Source organism: Desmodus rotundus, chromosome 9 (assembly GCF_022682495.2).
Source record: "Desmodus rotundus isolate HL8 chromosome 9, HLdesRot8A.1, whole genome shotgun sequence".
NCBI classification, from domain to species: domain Eukaryota; kingdom Metazoa; phylum Chordata; class Mammalia; order Chiroptera; family Phyllostomidae; genus Desmodus; species Desmodus rotundus.
The window spans coordinates 18,425,202-18,449,578 of NC_071395.1; the positions used below are offsets into that span (position 1 = coordinate 18,425,202).

Here is a 24,377-nt window from a genome sequence, read left to right on the forward strand (position 1 = left end):
AATTACTTCAACAAAATATCAATGTACAGACAAATTGTCTGGGTTATTTTCTTTCTGTTTTGACTGGAATTTTAAATTCAGAAAATTAAACAGTTGTTTCCCCATTTATATTTTGACCAAAAAAATTCTTTTTAAAAAATCAAGTATTTTTACAAATATGTTGAATCATTAAGTATATAAGAACCAAAAATTTAGCAATCACATAGATGCTTCAAAGTTAGATTTTAGAGGGTAAGTACCTACACAGGCAAACATGTGGTCCTTTGTTTTCCAAAAAGTACCAATCCTTCAGAGTTGGGTTTTTTTAAGTCAGTAATTTGATTATTTTTGAATAGTTAAATGTTTTCCTAGAAAACAATATCAACATCATACAATCTAAAATCTTTATACTCTTCAGTAAAGATAATTGAAATATTATATGTTCTCTCTACAGATAATAAAATAATGGATATCTTTTTACTCTCAGTGATATGATAAAGTAGAAAATGCACTGAAGTTTAACTCAGTAAAGATATGTCCAAGTAAAGATCAAAAAAAATAAAACAGTTTAAGGATTCTGTATTCTCTGGAAATGTAAACAGGATTATAACTGTCAGATGTACAGAAGCACTGGCTTCAGCCATTAGTTTGGTTTTGCTTCTGGGAAACACGACATGAACTACTGAGCCACTTCTTTCCAAACCCATACATTCCCTCGAGCAGTTCCAGCTTCATCAGAAGTGCTGGAATGTACAAAAATGACAGGCAAAGAGCATTCATTTTCTTTTTTTCTCGCATACTGTTTGCCTGTAAATGGAAGGCAGGGTTCGTTCTCAAAGTGTTTGAGCTGAGGCTGTTTAGGTCAACTGCTGATGGAAAATATAACAGAATTCTCTATGCAAGAAAGCATCACAACTGGATTGTCTCCTTCCAAGGAAAAGTTTGAGAAATCAAATACTGTAATATCTTAGAATAAAACAGAGCATTAGCATCTTAGCATAATTGCCCATTTTTCTTCAATTAGAAAATATTTTCGTTTTTTTAGGTATTCAGTCAACTCATCACCTTAGTTTAGCACCATTCAAAGAGCACCCAGTTCTGCTTCTAATTTTAAATATATAAAGGCCCCCAAATAAAAATATACTAATTTTCTTTTGAAGATATCTTATTTGTATACATAGTTAAAATTTTTGTTTCCAAGTTTCTGACTTGTGTGTTTCACTACAAGAGGAAATTCAATTACTAATTAAAAGTTTATTTAACTATGATCAAGTGAAAACAAAATGAAATGTTTAATCTGGCCATTCTTCTGGAGTTTACACATTCACATTTTTTTTTTAAAAAAACTAGCATAGTAATTGCTAAAACTTGACTCATTTTGTAAGGTTACAGGAAATTTTCAGGCTAAAGTTTAAACACACATATTTTAGTTTACACTAACTAAGAACACCCCACCTCTGTTTTACCATCTACGGTCTCATAAAATGTTCCTCACGTAATGATGATGAAGGTGAAGCCTGGGGAAGTCTGAAGGTTATGGACATCCAGAAACACAAAACAGAAATTTCAAGTCACACCCTGAGTGCCCCCCTCTTTGCAGGAATGTCTGCAGCCAGCCCAACATCACAGGTCTGGGCAGAAGCGTGCTGATGTTGGCACTGCCTAAACCAAACAAACAAGATGTTTAACAGTCAGATAAAATGTCCTGCAGCCTCCCTAATGAATTTGTCAAGGACCACCAGAGTTCGCTCCCCCTCTTTTGCCTCATTAACTCAAGTATGATGAGACGGATTGTAACAAGAGAATACAGATCAATCGGTCTGAAGACTTGAAGTGGCTTTTAGCCTCCAGAGTTTCTTTCTCTCACTTGGTCCCTTTAATAGAATGCGCTATCTCCTGCAGAAGGGGCTGCCACTTCGTTTTAATACACCACCAAGGAGCTGCTGATGGGCTTCTATACTAACATACATAAAAGCAGAGGTGACAGGGGCTCTTCAATTACAGCCTCCTCGGATACCGTTTCCCCCTTCAATTATTCAACCAGAGGAAGAAGGATCCGCGCGCACACACACACACACACGGCAGAAGCAGCTCTCCCGAGCAGAGCAGAGCAGCCGAGTGAGCTGGGATGGGGGAGGGGGGAGGGAACTGGCAAGAGGGAGCATTATTTGCTGAAAGTGTTTAAGTTTATTGCTCGAATGATGTTTCTAATTAGTACTGCGGCCATAAATTAAAGTCGCCTTTGTTTAACTGATTTATTATTTACTAGAGCATCTACCTTAGACAGGGTAAATTGATAATGAATTGTTTTTAAATCAAAACATTTGTAACGTTTTGTCATCCCTCAGCCTCTGTTGTAAAAGTGGAGAAACGCGGGGACAAGGGTGCAACGAAACTTAGTGGTGCTTAAGAGAGCGGAGAGGAGAGGAGGAGGAGGGTGTCAGGCCAGCGCCGGCCAGAAGATCGGCGTGGCCTGGGCCCCCGCACTCCAGTAGAGAAGGCATGGAGCGGGTCCCTCGGCGCCTACTCGGGAACCGGGGACCGGCGGGCGGCCGCACCGGGGTCTTGAGAATGGACTACTGCAGTCAACCCCGGGCCTTTTTGCACTCACTCACTCCCAGGGACGTCTCTGGCCTCACCAGCCCACGAGTGAGGCCGCTGGAAGAGGCGAGGAGGAAGCAGCCAGCCGGAGGGTTGGGAACGAAAAGCTTCACACCCTCAGGTCCCGCCACGAGTCTCCGCCCAGTTACTGCCCTGGAGAGAAGCTGCCAAGGACCTTTTCCAGGCTGGTCACACAACTCCCGGCACCAAAGCGCCTGTCCCGCCCAGCAGTATTTCCCGGGGCTCCGATGTTACCCATGGGCAGTAGGCGGGTTGCTAACAGAGTCTGGGCTTCCCACACGCACGACACCCCGAAGACGCCGAGGCTCACAATCCTCCCGCAGCCACGCATTCCCCCCACGAAGGCTGGGGTCCCCAGGCCGCCCCAAGTGTCTGCCACTCCCAATAAGTTGACTAAAGCTCTGCGTCCGAGTGTGCAGTCTGCTTACTTCCAACTATTCTTCCCAACTCCTGGCCACTGAAGACAGACTCTAGGAATATATCCGACTTTTTTTTTTTTTTTTTTTTTTAAGGCGTAATAGTTCTTTGTAAAGGGATTTAGGGCAATGAGAGTGAATGGGTGACAAAGTCTCGGCGGCCCCCACCAGCCAAGTAAGAAAGGACTAAGAGGTCCAGGGGTCCGACATCAAGGAGGTGGAGAGAAATAAACTTCACTTATGCAACTGAATTCAGGTTCACCTGGTCTAGCTTTAAGAGAGCAAGTCAAGCCTTCCCAAGGGGTTTAGGAAAAGTGGCATACCAGACTTTGCAAAACGAAGTCTTCCACAAAGACCTTCATAGAGTTTTACTCTTACAGAATCACCAAAGAATACAATGTCCCAAATCTAACTAAAAATTACCCCGTCTATTTGACTTGCCTTAAAAAGACACAGAAACCAGACAGACACCCAAGATTCAAACATAAACCCTCAGTACTAAGCAAATCACGAACACCGTTGCAGCTTTTTCATCCAAAAGTACCGAAAGGCTGCAAGGGGTACAATACATATACTAAAAGCATACGCAAGTGTTTCACTGAAATGCCAAGGGAGGAGTGAAGCCATCTGTGTAATCAATAACAGGATAGTTATAGATTTTTGCGGCAGTGAAGTCTTTTAAAAGCAAAAGTCAATTATGAAAATAAAATAATTTTACAAGTGAAACTGTACTGCTTGACAATATGTTCAAAATTAGATTTACAACACTGACATTTTAAGAAAACTTTAAGTTCAAATTTACTTCATTTTTAAGTTTAAAACAGTTTTAGTGGCTTATTTTAATTTAAACATATATACAACAAATTCTACCATCTACAAATGTGCCCCATCTCTCAAAACTGAAACATTTTCTAATAACTAGTTAGTCCTTGTAACAATAAAGTATTAGCTTTGAGTATTATCTGAATCTTAATTATGAAGCAATAATTATCAAGCAAGGTGCTTGCCCTACTTTTGTCCTGCCCCACTTTTCAACATATGGAAATTACTGAAAAGAGATTTATAGTCATAAACCCTCACTCCATATTCACACTCCCCCCCCCCCGCCCCCTGCTACTTATAGATAGCAACTGCCCTGGCTCTGGGCAATGATGGGCGAGGAGGAGGGAGCCAGACTCCGCGGGAGGAGAAAACAGAAAATGTTAGGTCCTTTCCCAAATTCAAGTGAAAGTAATTTTGTTAGAGTTTGCATCTTCTTCACAAAGTTGATAGGAAAAAGAAAGTGAACCTGTCTGAACCACTGCTACTCCCCCTCGCGCTATTCCAGCCATCTCCAGGACGTCCTTCCTATACAGCCTCTTTTTCTTCCTTGCCACTGATAAGGGAGAAGGTTAGAGAAGAGGGGGCTGTAAAATGTGTATGAGTATTTGACTTCTACTATCTCCTCTTATTTTCTTACTTCTCTCTTTACTCCCTTTCTTTATCAAGTGCAGCGGTGGCTGCTACTGTGGGCCAAGCATGCCTGTCTTCTCTCTCGGATTGGCTAAAGCAGTGACAGCTTGGATAGCGATTGTAGGAACTGAAGCTCCACCCCCCTCATGATGGCCCTGGACCATTCATAAACTAAATAACTCCAGGAAACGGCAAGGCAGAAAGGGGGAGAGAGAGAGAGAAAGAGAGAGAGAGGGAGAGGGAGAGGGGAGGGGGGAGAGAGGTAAGGGGGTGAGAAAGAAGGGGGAGACAGAAAGAAGGGAGAGAGAAAAACAGAGGGAAGAGGGAGGGAGACAGAGGGAAAGAGGGAGGGAGGGGAGAGAGATTAGAAGGGGGGAGGGAAGAGAGAGAGACGTGGGAGGGGAGGAGGGACAGACACTCAGAAAGTGGAATCTGCACAAGCAACCTAAAGGGGGAGGAGAAGAAAAACCCTAGAATCATTATAACTAAACCCCAGATGCAACGCAAGCGACGGCTTCGCCACACTAAAATAGATTTTGTGAAGGCCAAAATTATAAATTACGAAGCAGAAATGAATATCAAACAACTTCCAGCGGTTTGCACCTAAAGACAAGAAGAACCCACTGCAAACAAACAACGCCTCCAGTAGGAAAAGAGGAACACCGCTACAACACGACCCCCCGAGAGGTGGCCAGACCAACACGCTGAGAGTGCGGGGCATCTGCAAACCTCGGAGGGTGCCGCGGACTGAGGTGCACTTCGCTGCTCTCTGGACATTAATTACACCCTTCACCTTCCACCTGGGGGAGGGTGAGGAGAAGGCACTCACCTACGCTGTGTGAAGAAGTCCTACCAGCCTGGGAGAGAAGTTTAAGAATGAAACGCTGCATGTTTCGCTTTTATTTTTAAATTTACTTTGGCACTTAAAAGACCGCATTTCCAGATCTCTGGGCAATCTCGGCTACAGACATCTTAGCCTAACCTCTTGGTAACCTGAATTTTTCTCTCACCTTCTCTATTTTCCCCCTCCCCTTTACCTCTCCTGCAAGCACATCTTTTTTACATATCAAGGGAAGCAAAAACAGTCTCAGCAGGTACTTTTCTTTTTCAAAGATCACTTTTTTTTTTCTTATTTCCTGGAGAAGAAAAAGGGGTTTCGGAAAGAGGAGAGAAAGATCAGGCCGGCTGTAGCATCAGCGGGCCAGCCCAGGTGGAAAACAGGAGTGGAGTGGGGCTTAGGGGGAGCGCACCGCCTCTTTCGCAAGCCGCAGGGCCACCACCAGTGCGTGAGCCTTGGATCCCTCAACGTATTGCGAGACGCCGGTGTATAGCCCGGACCTGTGCCCCAACATGATCGCCGCTCAGGCCAAGCTGGTTTACCAGCTCAATAAATACTACACGGAGCGCTGCCAAGCGCGCAAGGCGGCCATCGCCAAGACCATCCGAGAGGTCTGTAAGGTGGTCTCGGACGTGCTAAAGGAGGTGGAGGTGCAGGAGCCTCGCTTCATCAGCTCCCTGAGCGAGATCGATGCCCGCTACGAGGGGCTGGAGGTCATCTCGCCCACAGAATTCGAGGTGGTGCTCTACCTAAACCAAATGGGCGTCTTCAACTTCGTGGACGACGGCTCCCTGCCCGGCTGTGCGGTGCTCAAACTGAGCGATGGTCGGAAGCGGAGCATGTCTCTCTGGGTCGAGTTCATCACAGCGTCCGGCTACCTCTCCGCGCGCAAGATCCGGTCACGTTTCCAGACGCTGGTAGCTCAGGCGGTGGACAAGTGCAGCTATCGGGATGTGGTCAAAATGATCGCGGATACCAGCGAGGTCAAGTTGCGCATCAGGGAGCGCTACGTAGTGCAAATCACCCCGGCGTTCAAGTGCACGGGTATCTGGCCTCGCAGTGCGGCGCAGTGGCCTATGCCTCACATCCCCTGGCCCGGCCCCAATCGGGTGGCGGAGGTCAAGGCCGAAGGGTTCAATCTGCTCTCCAAGGAGTGCTACTCGCTGACCGGCAAGCAGAGCTCCGCGGAGAGCGATGCCTGGGTGCTACAGTTCGGGGAGGCTGAGAACCGCCTGCTGATGGGCGGCTGCCGAAACAAGTGTCTGTCGGTGCTGAAGACGCTGCGGGACCGCCACCTGGAGCTGCCAGGCCAGCCGCTCAATAACTACCACATGAAGACGCTGCTGCTGTACGAGTGCGAGAAACACCCGCGGGAAACGGACTGGGACGAGGCGTGCCTGGGCGACAGGCTCAATGGCATCCTGCTGCAGCTCATCTCCTGCCTGCAGTGTCGCCGCTGCCCCCACTACTTTCTGCCCAACCTCGACCTTTTCCAGGGCAAGCCCCACTCGGCCCTGGAGAGTGCTGCCAAGCAGACCTGGAGGTTGGCCAGGGAAATTCTCACCAATCCCAAAAGCCTGGACAAACTATAGGGTGCTGGGGACTGCTTGAAAAGCGACACAGATGGGAATGCTCTCGGCCACCCCCACACACGACCAACAGACGCAACTCCGGACACAAACTTTTACTGTCAGCCACCTGAGAGCAACCACCGCCAGGCAGCAGACCTTCGTGAGCTCACAGCCAACAAAAGAGAGCAACCCAACCAGCAAACCAAAACACACGAAATCACATTCTTGCACAAAAGTGATCGTTTTCTTCCAAACAATGTGAATTTAAAAGGTCACACAAAAGAAGCAATCGGGCTTTGCCACCACAAAATGAAACCTAAGGTACATTTTCAAATCAATGTATAGTAGTTTTTCTCCCACTTTCCTTCTCTCCTGTTCTCTCCTTTCTCCTTTCTCCCTCTCTCCCACCTCCCTTTCTCTCTGCCTCATTTCATTTTGTTTTGGGTTGCCTGAATGTTGTCACCAAGTGAAAAAAAAGTATTTAATTATATGTAAAATCTCTCTTTTAAAAAAAGTTTTTGCTGATGTTAAATGTATCTCAGTGCCAATGTCAGATTGTGCTCGTCCCTCTTGCACCTCTACCCTCGCCCTAAGCAGTCTTGTTGAAAACAGTAATAAAAATATTACTTTACATTGTAATTGACTGTTTGTGGATTGTTCTTAAATGAAGGCAGGTGAGATCACATTTACAATTTACAATGTAAAGATGTGAATTTGAGAAACTAAATAAGAAGCTGCCATCTGAACTCTAATTTGCAAAATTTACAAATACAGTACATTTTGTACATTAAACCAAATTCCCACCAGAATCCTTAGAAAAGAAAAAAAATTAATTTTACCCAATGATATGTTTGTTCTATAGATTTTAAGTTTAAAAATAAAATTTTCTTTTACATCTGAAAAAAGAACAAATTTAAGACAGAAAAAACAGTTCACATTAAAAATTAAGAGCTTTTTATGCCATAACTTCAAAATATCCACTCTAAGTCTGAAATACAAAGGAACTATGTATGGATCTTTTCTGAATAGTTAACACAATCAGTTGACACTTTTCCTTAAATCATTTGTGCCCTTCAGGTTTTAAATAACAAAAACTTAACAGTTAAATCAACCACACTGAACAATAATAAAATGGTTATAGCAATATTCCTTTTCCTGGCAGATGGCTGATGTGGACAATCTAGATTTATGAATTACCTCAATTTTTTAAATGGCTCAGTTACAAAATGCCAAAACTATGGCCATTTAAAAAATAATTCCCAGAATTTCTCAGAATTATTCTGAAGCTTCTTATAGGCAGTTTAAACAAAAAAGGTTTTGATACAATTTTAATGACCAAAGAAATATTTTCAAGGATTCACACATAGGAAAAGTACTTTACTACTCTTTCTGCCTTCCTAAGGTAACAATCCAGTGTACTCATTACATTTAAACTTTAAGAAATATTTCTTTTTAATACAAGGAAATAACTGATTATAAAATAAAATAATTGGGAAAACTGAAAGTGTCCCAAAGGAACTGGTTTGTCTTCTTTATATTGGAGGCAACTCTGTACTCCATTAGATATGCTAATGATGAGACACAGGTACAGAATGTGTCAGACGTTACCCTTTAATATATAAAATGTATTCTTTATATTAGCCCAGTGTTTAATTTATTCAGAAAACCCATGAATGAGAGATATAAAGAAAAGTGTTCTAAAAAAGCAATTTTAAAGATGAGAGGAAGAGTGGGGGAGGGATGAGCAGCAGGGCATCAGAGATGGATGAAAAACAAGGAAGGCACTCAGGGCTCTGTCTCCTGGTTCACTTGACAAAACAGGCTTAAGTCACAAGATCCCCTGGTGAAAATTCCCTCGTAAAAATAGTGCTGGGTTAGAAATATAAACTTTGATCTTATCAGTTCTAAAATCATCTCCACTCCTTCAACCTATGTTATATGTTTTTCTGGTCTCTCTTCCTGTACATGTAGAACAAACTCACTTTTTTCAGGGAAAAAAGTGGTTCAGGCAAATACACTAGCTTTTTAATAATAAAAATGAATTTATTCTCTGGGGAAAATGTTCTGATTTTTAAGAACATTTTCAAGCAAGTAATAGGTACTTACATTTACAAAGAAATAATTTAAGGTCAGTGTATAGTTTAAAAGATAAAAATGGTATCTAAAAATGACTCTTTTTTTCACTCTCAAAAGTATTTACAGTGTTAAACATATCTCCCTCCAGTTATCCCAGGAAAAAAGTTTTTAACTCTTGACAAGAAGAAACAAAAATTCCCTAAATTCAATATCTTTTTTCCCTCATTTAATTTACTACAACTAAAAAAGAAGAACACCGCAGCAACACAAGTGTCCTCATTACAGAATACCTTAAAGTACTCATGTCTATTCAAAATCAAATATAAATATGTATTTTTAAATATGAATTAGCATAAGTTTTGATTTTTGTAATATTAGGCATTTGGGGGTGTTATAAGCAGTTTCTGTGATTAGGGTAAAAGATCCCTGTATTGCCCATGCAACAAGGGAAAAAAATTACTTTAATGATGCTGCACAAAGTAAGATCAGAGAGAAATATGTTGTAACTTCCCCCAAAGGAGTAAATAACTTTAAAGAGCCTAATTACAAAGACTGGCAAAGATTCTAATATTGAGCACAATACTTATATACCTTTACATTACAATTTAGATTTTAAGCCATGTATGCCCCAAAGCATAGAATATTCTGAGTTAAATTTCAGCTTCTTAAACTCACAAATTACCATAAATTAGAGAATGTAAGTAATTTTGGTTACCTTTCTTTCCTAAAGCAACTAAAATACATTTTCAGACATTTTCAGTTCTGCAACAAAATAAACATTGTTTCTAGGTGATGCAAAATCTGAATTACAGTTTTCTCTACAATGGATTAGCTGAATTATCAAGGTCAAAATAACCTGTTTCATTGTAATCTGCCTTTCATACAGTCTACCAAATCCTATCTCAATAAAGGCAGCAATTTTGAGACATTGTGCTAGAAACACACGTAACACAAGACGGCTCTGTAAAGTTTTCAATAAAATTATAACATTTTCATCAAGAACTATTTTGAAATACTTCTAAATCACTAAAATTTAGTAATTTACATGATTATAAAACCAAAGAACCTCCCATCAATGAATGCAGAATGTATATGTGTGTGTATGCATGTATATATGTATGTAGTATGTACACACCCCCCCACACAAGCTATCAGTCTGTAAAATAAAGTATCCCAGTTTTTTTAACTTCTCTTTCTACAAGATACTTATTTCGCTCATTTAAAAGAGACTGCTTCCTCTCAGAACAAATTTGGCCATTCACTTTCATAAAATAAACCTAATTTTGGCTTTATGGCTGTGTTACAAACGTTTCTTAGTAAAATAAAGTTGCCAAGGTCTGAAAAGTAATCAGAAATACATTTTAAAGGGGAAATTACATTTTCATCTGAGAATAGGAAATTATGCAGTGCCTTGTAAAACCAACTACAGGTAATGGGAACCAGAGGTATCTCTCACACACACGAGACACGCATGCACGACAGAGTAGCAAGTCATGAGGACAAAGCAAGGAGAGAGATATATTGGTATCATATCCAGAAAATATAAAGGCTAAACAAAATAACTCCTCTGTCAATCTCATTGAGCTGTGTAGCCTAATTTATCCTGGACCCTTTGATGGAAAATATATCTATAGAAGATACCCCCTGAGGTTCACCCCCACCCTTGAATGAGCTAATGATAAAAGCAATTAAGCGGGAATTGTTTTGAATCTAAATGAACTTCAACAATCTAACTAGCTGGTAAGGGAACCATAAGCTAAAGAGAAGAGCTGCCTTGCACACAGGCAGAGGGACATCAGCAAGAAATTCAAACTAAGTCTGTCAGATTCACCCATGCTAACCCTACTTCAGCGCACCATCCCATCCAAGAAAAATAAAACTCCGTAAAAATGAAACCCGCCCCTCATTTTCTCACCTTGGGGTCGATGTTCTTGAAGTTGGGGTCCTCTTCATCCACCTCAAAATAGAGTTCGGAGGAGGTGACAGAGAGAATGCCCTTCGCTACCACAGAGGGGGCCACAAGCTGGGCTGGTGTGCTGAGGCTAACAGGACCTGCCAAGTGAAAAGGCAAGCCGCAGGAGTTGGAATGACATTTTTCAAAAATTCAAATAGGTTTATGCAGAAATTTTATTTAATTTTAAAACTCTCACCTCTAGCACCAAATTGCCTGCCAACTCCTACACTTACAAATTTTGCCCCCTCAAAAAAACTTCCTCCGAAATTGCAAAGTTAGAATTCTCATACTAAGAGATTTATAATAGGCGATTAATTGTAACAGTAAACTAGAAAGCAATTATTTTACAGGGAGTCTGCAAAGGTTTGGTCTAATCTCCTGGTAAAAGGGCAGCTCTGCCTAAATAAGTCCATCCACATTCCATTTAGAAAGCAAGCCTCAGGCTATCAAACAACATGGAGCAACAACCAGGAGCAAGGAGGACTCAATAGGCTCCCCAGGCCAGAGGTTAGCTTAGAGTTTGGCTGAGGCGTGATTACAAAAAGATCACTAGCTTATTAGCAAAGTGAGAAACACTGCACCACATTGTTTGGTAAAGATTTTGTGCCAGGTTGACATAAAACCTCTTCCATAACAACTTTCCCCATGAAAGATTGGTAAAAATACTTATTTCCTAAGCCTTCCTTTCCACTGTTAAATATTGTTCAGTGCTTCCAAATCTAATATTAGTGTAGTTCAGGGACTCTGGGAGTAAACAGCTGGAGGGTGGGTTTCCAAGTGAATGAATTTTTATTGGAATAATCAAATCTCCACAGGGCTTATCAAAGAGACAAATCAGCCTGCTACTGAAAACAATAGATTCAATACAGATAGAAGAGCACAAAGTGTATTAGAGCTAAACTTAAAATAAGGACTAAAAACAATTATCATATTATATACACATATATGTTTATGTAAAGATTGATGCATAAGAATTTGATATCCCACGTCAGCTTCTCACTGCACAAACCTCTAGGTGAAGAAAACAGCCTGAGAAGATCGGCACTTAGAGGTCTGAATTAATATAGTGCCTACAAACACGGCACACCTATTCAGGTAATCGATGGGTGAATAAGTGTTTCAAAATTCAGATGAATTGACATTTCCATTGATTGTTAGAAGGGTGTTGGTCCTTAATCTCACATCAATCTTAATGTGTGCCAGTAGGACAATAGAAGGGATGCTCTGTGGAGATCAGAGCAGGTTTTGCCCTCTATTCCCAATGTACAAATACATTGTGCCTGCAGATGGGCAGCAGATAGCTGTGGAACAGCCATGATTTCCCAAAGCTCATCCCTATAAATGGATGAAATAAGCAGCTATGTGTTCTTTTGCTGTCTCCTTTGCCCTCTGTACATTAGCATGTAATCCTGAGAAGAAATAACATTTTTTCAATCACTCTCAGACATTCAATTACAGGGTAGGCAGACAGCTGCAGGAGCTAGGGCAGCCTAGGTCCTAAAGAAGACCCCTGACAATTTCCACTTCATTTCTAACCCACACCACTTTATTAGTGTGGATTACTTCTTAATCCTATTGCCATTGTCAGGATTATATAATTAAACTCCCCTTTCACCTCTATTACTGTATGAATGCATTACTAGTAGCAAGAATGCAAGCACAATAAAGAAGAAGGAAATAGGTAAATGGATATGAAGGAAAAGACTAGAGAAGAGTGCTGTCCACCTTATTCTCTACTCCTGTCTGAAACCCCTTAACACTGTGCTCCAACTAATGGGATTTTACTTTACACAGAAGAAGATGCCATCATCCACTTCGGCCTTTCATTAGCATTCACTGCGTAGTAGTACAGGCTGCAGATATATGCCATTAAACGTAAGGTTCCTAATGTCTTTTCTCTTAAATGGAAATTATCAAAATAGATGATATATTTTTCCCTAAAGAAATCATAGTCTTTCAGACTTTCCTCCTTGAGGAACAGAGCCACAGGCATTTAAAAAAAGGCCATTTAATGAATGACTAAAATTTCAGGCTAAACAAGAGAATTTTTCCCATAAGGGAAGTAAAACTGAAAATCTTCAGAGTGCAAATCAAAATTTCTACATCAGGTAAAATATGTGAATCCTGTGTAAAGCCACAGCATTCTTGAAATGGATTTTTTGAGAGAGTTAAATGTATATGCAACATGTTCACGAAGACCTGTATATCAAAGCAAATAGCTCACCTGCCTCCAAGCTTTATTTACAAAACAGTTGGCAGAATTTCACTTACAACTCATATATTATAGAGATTAGGTAACTCTCGTGGGATGGGTGAAGCAATTTTGTTTTGTTGTTGCTGCTTTTAAACTTTTTTTTTTCTTTTTCAGTGAAAATTATTTTTTAAATGAGCATAATGAATAGAATAGGAAAACAAAGGAGAAAGTGTTGAAGATTAAGAGGACAATGCTTGAAGGAACACAAAATTTTTATATCTAAAGTAATTGTGGGTGTGAACTTAGTAGCAGTCTCAGCTGAAAAAGTAAGTGATTAGATGCTTATTGGCCCAGAGCTAGCTGAAATAGCTGCACAATCACTGAATTTACCGGCAAGATTCTCTAAATCTTTCTCGTCCACGGATGACAGAGTATCGTCGTCGCCTTCCAGGAGAACCTCGTTTTCTGAGTTCTGATTTCCTAAAGCCTGACTCTTGATGGACTGTTTTCCTTTAGCAAGGATATCTTCATCTGCAGCTGAAATGAAAAGGAAACAAAGCTGTCCATCAGCCCTGGGAAGAGTACTTTGGCAGAGGGGCAGGGAACTGAGGTAAGGCTAGGTGGCCAAAGATGGTCAATCATTTTTACACATTCATCCACAGTGGGGAGGGTGATTGGGATGGCACACATATTCATTTTGACAAACATGATTCCCCAAACCGAGTTTAACGTTACCCTGAACAAGCACTCTAATCCCATTAAATGTGACCCTTGCACCGCTCACAGAACCATTTATTTACTTATAGTTAGGGCTGGAGAGGGGTCAAAAGCAGCACATTTTTGGAAATTTGTCAGTAGAAAAAATCTGAACCTACTTTTACAAACAATATCCACCTAACACTGAAAAATAAGAAAGACTGATTCATTCCTGGAATAATATTATAGTGACAAGCATTATGAAATGGTTGGGAAGTGGCTGTGAAGGAGAATCCAGAGGAAGAAGGGCCAGAGATAGGAGAGTCACAGCCAATGAGGATTTAGACCACATCCTGAAGACCCGTCTGACACTCATAAAGCTCTAGCAGCTCTTGGAAGCTGCCTTCTCTTCCTAACTCCATTCTCCCTCCTTCCTTCACCTTGCCCTTGCCCACATTTCACCCCACCCACACCCCCACTTCAGCCGTTAGACAAATACCAAGAGCAAGGCAGTGTGGAAACTAAGTGGAGGCTCAAACACTACCTCCTCCATGTGTTTAAACTAAAGGGCTAAGACACCCCGGGGGCAACCATAACAGAAAGCCTGGGATGAGAGGCATCTGGGCAGAGAGCCTCCCACTGCCTGAGCTGCAGCAGCCCGTGGAGAGAGCAGCACAGACTGGAGGCACTGTTCAGGCTGCAGGACAGGAGCGGACAGAGGGAAGGGGACAGCAAATCCAAACAGTGAGGGGAAAGCTCTGCAGAGCACCTAGAGCCGAAAGGGGAAAGCACTGAAAACCCCTGGTTCTGACTTCAAAAACCCACCTCCCTGCAGAGTGACTGGGCTGCTGAGCACCTTTCTCCTTAAGAAATTCGTAAAAGCAGATACCAACTGCTGGACTGTGAATTTTGAAAGCTCACAGTGTCACATAAGGGAAAGTTTAGCCTCGTCCTTCCTTCTAGCCCTGGCTTCCAGCTAGGGAAATCCCAGAGGCAAAGCACCTGACCCGCCCAGGCAGCAGCTATTGATATGGAAATCACATGGCCGTGCTTTCTGCTCCCCACTGCAGTTTCTGCCTGGGCACTGCATCCAAAACCCACAAAGGATAAAGCGCTCAGTTTGCAGTAACATGACTAATATTTATCTATACAATTTATGCTAAATAATTAAATTATGTGTGTGTTACCTGATTATCCTGAGAAATCAAAGGTTCGTTGAATTCAATAGTCATCATATGGATAATGTTAAAAGTTTATTTTTATTATATTTACTGTGAGTTCACCCTATATATCATTTACATACAATACTAATGGCACTACTTAAAAAAACATAGGTACTTTCTATTAAATAACAAAGTCATAGAAAGCAGCTTTTTATATTTAACTTTCAATATCCTCTACGTGGTAAGTAAAATCTTATTTTCCTATGCTGCACACATATGCAAGTCTCAATAAATATTTGAAAAAAATTTTAAGTATCTAATTTAAACAGCTTTATATTTTTACAAGCTACAAAGAAATATACCCAAACCCAATAATTTTTAAGACAATAGCAGTATGAATTTTTATGTCATTGTTTATATTGCAAGTATTTGCATTTCCTTCCTTTGAAATCATAAACACTCTGCCCTTAGCCCGAACAAGGCCTTTTCCAGTTTACTAAAAATAAACTGGCCACCGAGAAATCTAAGAGAAATCACCATTGTCTACATTTTCGTATGAAGTACACTATACTTAATTAACAACTGCCGGACTTTTGTACAAAGTCAGCATGTTACATTCTCATTTCCCAGATTTAAATCCCTCTGTCAAAGCAGAAATCATAATAATGCTAATATTAAAGAACACTAACCGTGTGCCAGGGAGTGTTCAAAGCACTTTACATATTTAACTCATTTAATTCTCATAAAGCCCCCTTCTGACTTCTCCTTTTCAGATGAATAAACAGGCTCAGAGAAGGTTCTATAACTTGCCCAAGGCAACACAGCTACTAAGTAGAGTCAGGGGTCTGGGGCACCAGAATCTGGGCTCTTACCACTATGCAAATATGAACAGATACGTAATCTACTGGTTAATTCACTATTCTTAAGTTTTACATGGCACATTTTAAAAGGTTATGTCAGTATTATAATTTTAAAAAAGCAAAGAATAAAAATGAATTCATTTCCAAACCTACATATTACGAACATATGCCAAACATATAAAAAAACAACTAAATTCAACACCTCAATCATTACTTTCTCTGATTATTGCCATGCATGTTGCAAAATATACCAAGTTGATTTGAAAAAAAGGGGGGGGGCTTTAATCTGCAAACATTTACAAAAAAAATGATAGTAGCCAGTGGAAATATAAAATAACTCAGTAAATAAATTCACATTCACTTAAATGACCATTAAATATAATTTTTTATTCCTTGCAACTGGAATTTAAAGTGTTTTTAATATGTTTTCATCATGCTGACACATTAAAACACAGTAACTTCTGAATTAAATAAAATTTTATGAAAAAATTTTAAAGTACTATAGGCCTACTATACACATACACACACCCACTTTTTATTTATTTACTTATTTTTACAAGCTCAGATTCTGGAATTGTTCAACCTCAACTGAAAAACCTCTTGTCATGGAAAATATGCAGCTTACTGATATTTAGAATGGTTTTCCTGTAATTAACTCCCCCTGGAGGATTTTAAGTTAGCAGCAGTAAAATCACCAACAGCGCTCTAACACACACCACATGCGCTGGCGTTCAATCCTCAGTGGCCTAATAGCTTTCTGCTAAAGAACTTTGTTTTGTTTTCAAAATTAGAACAAAACTGTCCCAAGCATAAAATAAAAGATAATTATCATGTTTATGCGCTGGGAAAAGTATAAGGCAAAGGAAAGTTTGCCTTGCCCTCAATCAACCACTGAAACAAGTATCAAGCATTTTGGTATCTTCTGTGAGTATATTGTATGCTTGTATAAAAGTTCAATTGGATGAAGTCAGAACATACTTTTGGTTCAATTTTAAAGCTTGATTCAGATCTTTTCTGGATAATAAAATTACTACCAAACATGGTAACTGTTTAAATTTTCGTATCACTATTAACAGATTGCCTTCGTCTAATCTCACATTTTATTCTAGTTAATATTTACTCTAATTTAATAACTAGAGGGCAATTGTTACATAAATTGGATAAATCTGTCAAAAATGCTTCCTTTGAATCATGACTTTTGAGTCACTAAAGCTAAGAGCTATAGGCAGACTCAGAAAATAGCTGGTTCTCCAAAAAGTAAAGTGCAGGTTCTTTAGAGCTACCAGTGGACATGAGTTGATTCATCCATATTCAAAACAGGCTGGGTAAATAAAATTAAAACAGAATAAGAACACAGAATACTGTTGCACCTATGATATATAAATCTCCTTCTAAAACTCTACTGCACCAGTGAACTAGTAATCAGTAGTCCATATTATGGCAAAAGTTTATACATTAAGAATGAAGACACTTCATTAAAAAAAAGAAAGATTACTACTGAAATAACACAGTGACCTCAAATGTATATAAAATAAATATGGGCATCCACTTAGTGTGATGTGAAGCACATACCATAACTGTTCATTCTTAACAAGAAACAGAAAGAATGTCTTACACAGAACTATTATCCTAAAATAATTCCATTTTGTATAGTTTGTGCAGTTTCCAAAGGTTTCCAAGTCAAGAAGATTCACTCTAAGAAAAATTAGTGAAGCTACAAAGAATGATTAGGGGAACAAACCAAGTTCATCTCCCAATGATCATGGGTCCCTTACAAGTGTTAGAGAGAGAAGCTAGTGTGTGTGGATATGTAAGAAGAAGGAAATAGCATCTGGCATTATTGAAGTTCTGAGAGAATGGCATCATTTAGGATCTTTACATGGTCTGTCATCACTACAAAACCAGATGAGGTACTTGTATCATTCCATATGATTACAAGATACTTTTTAAACTATGTTAAATCCTCCTCATATATTTCTATAAGCATGCACAGTCTCTACAAAATAAAAATGTCTTGAATTCAATAGGATTCTACTGCTAAGCTCTTTTAGTGTTTGAATTAAAACCAATTTTCTACCATTTAAAACATGTTTCATGTGGCTTTAATTTGAATATAAAATTCCCATTAATTTAACAATGGATTTTAGAAGACAGCATAGAACGATGGTAAAAAAAAAAAAAAAATCTGACTAATCATGGGTTACCTGGGCTCCTACATCTACCAAGAATCATGCTGGTCCTTTGTGTCCTCAGTTTCCCCTTTTGTAAAGAATAGTGTTAGACTAGACTTACATTCTTTCCATATTTAAATGCTGTGATAATAAATAGCTGACAAACTAGGTTCTGGGCATTAGAAGACTGTTAAGAATAATTATGAGTGATTTCTAATAAATTTTAAAACTATAAAAGGGAAGAAAATGCCCCAAAGAATCAAATATCCACCTCTGCTTGCTGCTAATTTCCATAAAGAATATTTAATCATAAGAGGAAGTATTAGTTTTAATTTAAAAACATGATGCAGTTTCTGCAAAGTTAAAGAAATCTCCCATTACAAAATGACTTTTATAAATAACCACTTTGGAGGGTCTCTCTTTGAAAAATTACCCAAAGCCCTTTTCCCCAAGCAAGTTAATGTGAACTTGGGAAGGGCAATTAAATTGTCAGAATTAAAAAATTTGTTTTTAACTAGAAGGTAGCCAGAAGTGGAGTCACGGGGCTAGTATTGATCGCCCGAACGGAGAACATCACTCTTCAGGTATTTACTCTGCCACCTTTACACCAGAGGCTCTCCTTCGAATCTCATCAATCCATAAAAAAGATGGCTCTTACGACTAAAATATATAACTAATCTCAACAGCATTTCTATTTAGATGTCATCCTCTGATGATGATAATATACTTCACGATGTTTTAGGATTCTGCATTTTCAAAATGTCCTGTCTCCTTCGTTAAATCAATTATAAACAAAAGTGAGAAGTCATAAAACAATATAAAACTGACCCATTAGCCTCAGTAATATCTATTTTAAGTATTCAAATTCCACATTAAAGCATAGTATTTATTCATGCTAAATTCTGGAATTTCAACTGTTTTTTGATTGTACTGTTTTATTTGGCATTCTTGACTCTTAATATGTTTATTTTCATTAGCTTCCTATTGTTATTTAGTATTAAAAACAAACACTTTCATAACTAACACAAAATTAAAAGTGAATTTCAACTGTAAAATTATTTAATAAAATAATTTAAAAGTAAGCTCTTTGCTTACATATTAGCATAAATTATGACATCAAACTAATATAGTACAATGTATGCACTGAGTTCCAAAACTGTCTAATATTTCCTTATTATTTAAAAAAACTATATACAAAGTATGATTAGAGTTTGTGCCTTTTTCAAAAAATTTTAACTATGACTTATCTTAATTGAAAAACTACTGAAGAATCTCCTGCACATTTGATTAATTTTTTAAAATATACATTTCAGATTTAAATTTTTGTTTTTAATCTTTTCAGAGCCTTTTAAATATTAGCCATTATAAGATTAGTGTAAAAAGTTACCAAGCAGAATGAAACTGAATAAAACACTTAACTGAAGTTCTCTCTCTATGTGAAAATGCATAATAAAATATAGATAAGTAATTGATATTATATTAATCTTTCAATTACTATTTGGAGCATTTAGACTGAAATCTGCTTCTATACAAGATATAAAAAGTCTTAATTAAATGACAGTAAACGCTGCTAATAAATACCTTTCTTAAATCAGCCTCTTAGCATTAAAAAATTTGAGATATTATCTTAAAATGTAAAATTGAACAATAAGATTAAAATTTATTAATTATAAGGAAGCTTACATTCCTCAAAATGGTTAAAGGGTAAATATACTATTTTTTATAAAAACAGATTTTAATAAGTGCTTTAATTAAATCTATATCACAAATTTTAAATTCAGTTACTGATATTTCTTTCAAGTAAAAGCATTAACAGTTTGCCTCTATGTAATTTTAGAAAGAAGTCCCTCTCTCCAGATATAAAATGAAAAATTTTCCTAACGTTTTCATTCACTGACTTCAGAACTCACAGCTCAATGTGAAATGACAGTTAAGAAGACAGAAAAATACCTATTAAATTTTAAGGGCACATGGTAACATCTGTTTGACTGCAAAGGATAAAAACCACAAAAAGGCTGATTTTTCCAATGTAAGGGTCATTAACCAAAAGCAAAACAAAAACAAAAACAGGAAAGAAAAAAATATATATGACTCTGAAATCTGTAACACCACATAAACAGTACATGATCCTTAAAAGCAAAAGTGGCCTAATTAATTCCCCATCTTATTTCTCCTTCTCCACCTCCTGCAGTTGAAGATGTAGGGCTCCGAGACTATTATTGCTTTTAGATCACTTTGTTATTGACTATTCTCTGTATGATCATTTATTTTAAAGGACTGATGTCACATTTGGTGTTATATCTGATGACATATTGTGGACATTTTCTTCCAGAAATGGCTCTTTAAGGCTGAGTGCAAGAGGTTAAACTGCCTGGCTGAGGCCAAACCTAGGATCACATACTTTTAATCTAAATTCTTAATAGCTTTATTGAATGTAATTTAACATATATTTTGTATATTAGATACTATCATTTAACCATAAGCTGCTGTATCTTAAACTAATACTATATAAAAGGGAAAACAAAATTATTTCTTATCAAAAAATAACCAGTTTATATTTTATAAAGTCAAAGTAATTTTAATGTAAAGAGGGACATTTTCCTCCTTAATCAATATATCTTAATTCACTTTCAAAAATTATTAAAATATTAAATGAAATCATATGCCCAAAGAGAATAAATCCTCCAATCCAAAGGGCTTTTTCAGTCTTTCCAATATGCTCATCAGGCTTCTAACTAAACTGAATCATAGTGATATGCATTATACCAAACAGGGGAAAAATGTTTTGTTAAGCTCTGATAAGAAGATGATGCAGAACAGGAACGTTGGAAAATAATGTCTATTCTCTTTTTCCAGGAGCCATCTGTCACAACCATCTACAAATCAAGGCTCAGAAAGTATCCAGGCACTTGGACATTTATTACTATCTCTCCCACTTCATAATCTCATGCTAAAATACTGTGTTGGAGGGAAAATCATACACACACAACAGAGCCTAGAAACCTATTTGGTTTGTAAATGCTGTCTTTCTGATATTCATGGATTTAAGGCAGGCGTCCTGGATTAATTTACTCAAAGCTGAATGTGTCACTTAAAAGGAGAGATATTTTATCCTCCTCCTCTGAAACAAAGGATCTATGTTAAGTAAGTTTTGCATGTGTAACATAATAAATAAATACATTTGACACCATAATTTAATAGGACCCTACACTAACTATAAAAAAATTTAACTTCTCCTTCTGGGGTGAGTAACTATGAAATGTGGTGTTGGACCATTTTACAGTGCCTTGTAATAATGAAGTTATGCTCTTCATTACCAAGTGCTCTACCTGCTGCTACTGGCAAGGACTGGTTTATACACTGACCATGTTCCACGGCTGTTTTTAGTGTCGCTTCAGGATGTGTCGATCCTAGAGGGTTACGCACAAATCGTCGCCGGCGCCGCAAGTCATCTTCCCAGTAGTCAAGGCGCCAGAACTCACGAGGACGACTACAATGAAACAGAGAAGCCACATATGTTAGCAATTATCAAACAGCGTGGTAGCACTGAATTTCTGCATAAAGCTCTCCTTGTTTGCTCTGCCTTTTTTTCCCTCCCCTTCCCCTTAATTCTCCCTCCACTTCACACTCCCCTTTCTGCAATCTTTAACTTAGGTATGTCCTTGAAAATAACAATATCACCTTCCAGTCTAAGGAACTCCTTTTCCTTTTTCTTGGAAGGTGAAATGAGCACTAAATACATCATTTTGAAATGAATTGCTGACAGTGTGATCAGTTTCCCCACACTCTAGTGGCATGTGCTCTGATTTCAGCCTCATTTCAGCCTCAGCAGGGCACCTTTCTCTGTGGCTGCATTTATAAACCAGAATAGGGAAAAGGCTATTATAAATATGGTATAGCATTACCTATATTAATCAAAGTCTGTCCCCCTTCATTTTTCTTCCTAATTTGTGCCTTTTTGTACAAGGTCAGTAAATCATACCATGAATTCTTGGTCCAGAAAGTGTTAACTTTAATGAATATCTCAGTTACATGGTTATGTATGTGATAATAAAATATTACTCTGTTTAGATGTGCAGGAATTTAATTAAAATAATCTCTTAAAATATTCATTACATTTAGCCCCTGAGGCTTAGAACAACACAAGAAAATGCATTTCTTTTCCATTTACTGTTTTTAAATAAACCATTCCTATAGAGTAAAATAGCAATCTATTTTCAAGCAAATCAGATTGGATTTCTGTTTTATGTAGTCTGTTTTTATATTTAATTAAAAACTACATGCTATATGATGTGCAATAATTGTTATATCAAAAGCATACTTTTGGAAATGCATTTTTTAGAAAAGGGTTCATTCAATTCAACTTCTCTATTTTCCCCAATTATGTAGACCCTTTATATGGCAATGTACAAATGTCAGCTTTCCCTCCTGTTAACTAATCATGATCCAACATGCTGGAAAACACTGTATAAAGAAAATGCTAATATGGAGTTGTTTTTTTCCAGTTACAGTATGAGAAAATATCTTCGCAGAATATGTTTATTCACTGAAATACACAGCATTAAAAACCTATGTTTTGATAATGAAATTTTAAAAATTCATAATCAAAACTTCTGCAAGGAATGACTAATATAAAATAAAATCTCACTTGTATTTCATGAGCTAATAAAATTGTACCTGTCAGCTTTGACAAATTAGTATTCTTGACCAATTGATAGTCCCAAAATACCCACATGTAAGTTATCCCTATTTTGATGTTTTAAAGATGCTACCTTTAAAAATTCAGAAGATTCATAAATAAGTACTTTATCAATCACAAATTATCCCAGATTAATAAAAACATAGGCAACAAACAGAATATTATTTAAAGAAAATATTTTTTTAAAAACCAGGAATCCGTGCTGTTTCTAGGAATGCTGGACAGACAGTGAGAACATCAAAGACTCCCTTTGCTGACTGCGACCAAGCACAGAAAGGAGAATAACGTCACCGAAGTGGAGCGCCAAGAAGTGTGAACTCTGCAGCCCTCAAGATGAAAAATTAAAAAGCGTTTTTTCTTTGTTACTTTGCTGACTACATTTTAAATGAAAACTAGTATGATATCATTTAAAAAGAAATGAGAAATACAGAGAATATGCATACAAGCAAAAGATAACAGTTGTTTGAACTCAATTATTACAATAAAATTCTCCTTAGGTGAGAGGGGAAAAGGCAAACAGATGGCTCTGTGCTTGGCTTTCATAGTCAAGGAGCTTGGATAGGCACTTCATCATTCTGCCTACCTACATTTATCTGTTAAAATTATTATCAAATATCAGCCAGGATGCAGTCGTGAATCACAGGCTGCTCCTCGTCTTCAGGGGAATGATACAATGAGGGTCTATTCATCAGTGCGGCAATCGGCACAAGTAATTAGTTCCCTAGACTGAGATCTCCTACAGAACCTATTTCAGTCAGCACCACAAACATATGACCATGTAAAGCTAATGAAAGCTGCTAAAATTTGTTAACCTTTTCTGCCATCAATCCTTCTAATATTCTAGGCTTCAGTATTATGCAAAGGTGGTAAATTATTAATTTGTCATTCATCCATCCTTCCAACTTTTAAGTCAAATTAAACGATGTCATTCTTCTTGATAACAATTAAAATTATAAGAGATGCTAAGCTGCTATTAGAAAATTATTACTAAATTGGGTAACAATAGATTGTAGTACAATGCATAGGAGTGAAGTCAAATCCAATGGCTACTGAAGCACGTGTAGCAGCAGTTGTGTCAAACAGTAGAAAAACCAGAGGAATTATAAAACCACAAGTTACCAAGTAACTCAAAGACAGTATCTGTCAGAATAATAACCAAAATTAGAAGGAAGGAAGGACTATACTATGTATTTTTGTGCTCTTTGACACTAACGAAAAATGGCCACAGTAGTGACATTTGGCTAAAACAAAAGCACCAATCCATCAGGACTGAGAATTTGTTGCATAGTAAAAAAATTCTTAAGGTAAGTTTCACTTATACTAACAATATACTTCTGTCTTCAAGTGTAAATATTCTACCAAAAGTAAAAAATACTGAGATACAATTCAGATAAAATGAAGACCTTTATACCGCCACATGAGAATGTTTACAATGAGCTGTGTCTCAGACTGCGGCCTCCACACGAGTAGTCTACCTCCCGCACAATTTAAAGCAATCCAAAGACAAAGCAAACACCACGTAGTGCTGAGCACAGATGTAGAATGGATTACAAAAATCACCTAGACAGCAACGATTTCAACACTTTTTTTTGAGAGTCTCTCCGTAAAAAAGCATGGCTCCAGGTGATGTAGTCTGATAGAAGGCCTCGGGGAAGTCGCTGATAATGGAATACTTATTGGCCTCAT

At 38.2% G+C, this 24,377-nt stretch overlaps 2 protein-coding genes across 4 annotated transcripts in view; one reads left to right on the plus strand and one right to left on the minus strand.

The window, feature by feature from the left end:
- LRBA (LPS responsive beige-like anchor protein) overlaps positions 1 to 24,377 on the minus strand; it is a 503,590-nt gene that overhangs the window by 211,915 nt on the left and 267,298 nt on the right. For all 3 annotated transcript variants that reach the window (XM_053911800.1, XM_024569215.3, XM_045202618.2), the window contains exons 38-40: positions 21,358 to 21,482; positions 13,493 to 13,639; positions 10,870 to 11,006 (exon numbers count right to left, since the gene is read on the minus strand). In XM_053911800.1, the coding sequence (XP_053767775.1) occupies positions 10,870 to 11,006; positions 13,493 to 13,639; positions 21,358 to 21,482 (409 nt within the window). The remainder of the gene's footprint in view (positions 1 to 10,869; positions 11,007 to 13,492; positions 13,640 to 21,357; positions 21,483 to 24,377) is intronic.
- Positions 4,580 to 7,517, plus strand: MAB21L2 (mab-21 like 2). Its single transcript, XM_024569216.2, has one exon. It carries the CDS (start codon positions 5,820 to 5,822, stop codon positions 6,897 to 6,899), a length of 1,080 nt encoding a protein of 359 aa, XP_024424984.1. The 5' UTR covers positions 4,580 to 5,819; the 3' UTR covers positions 6,900 to 7,517.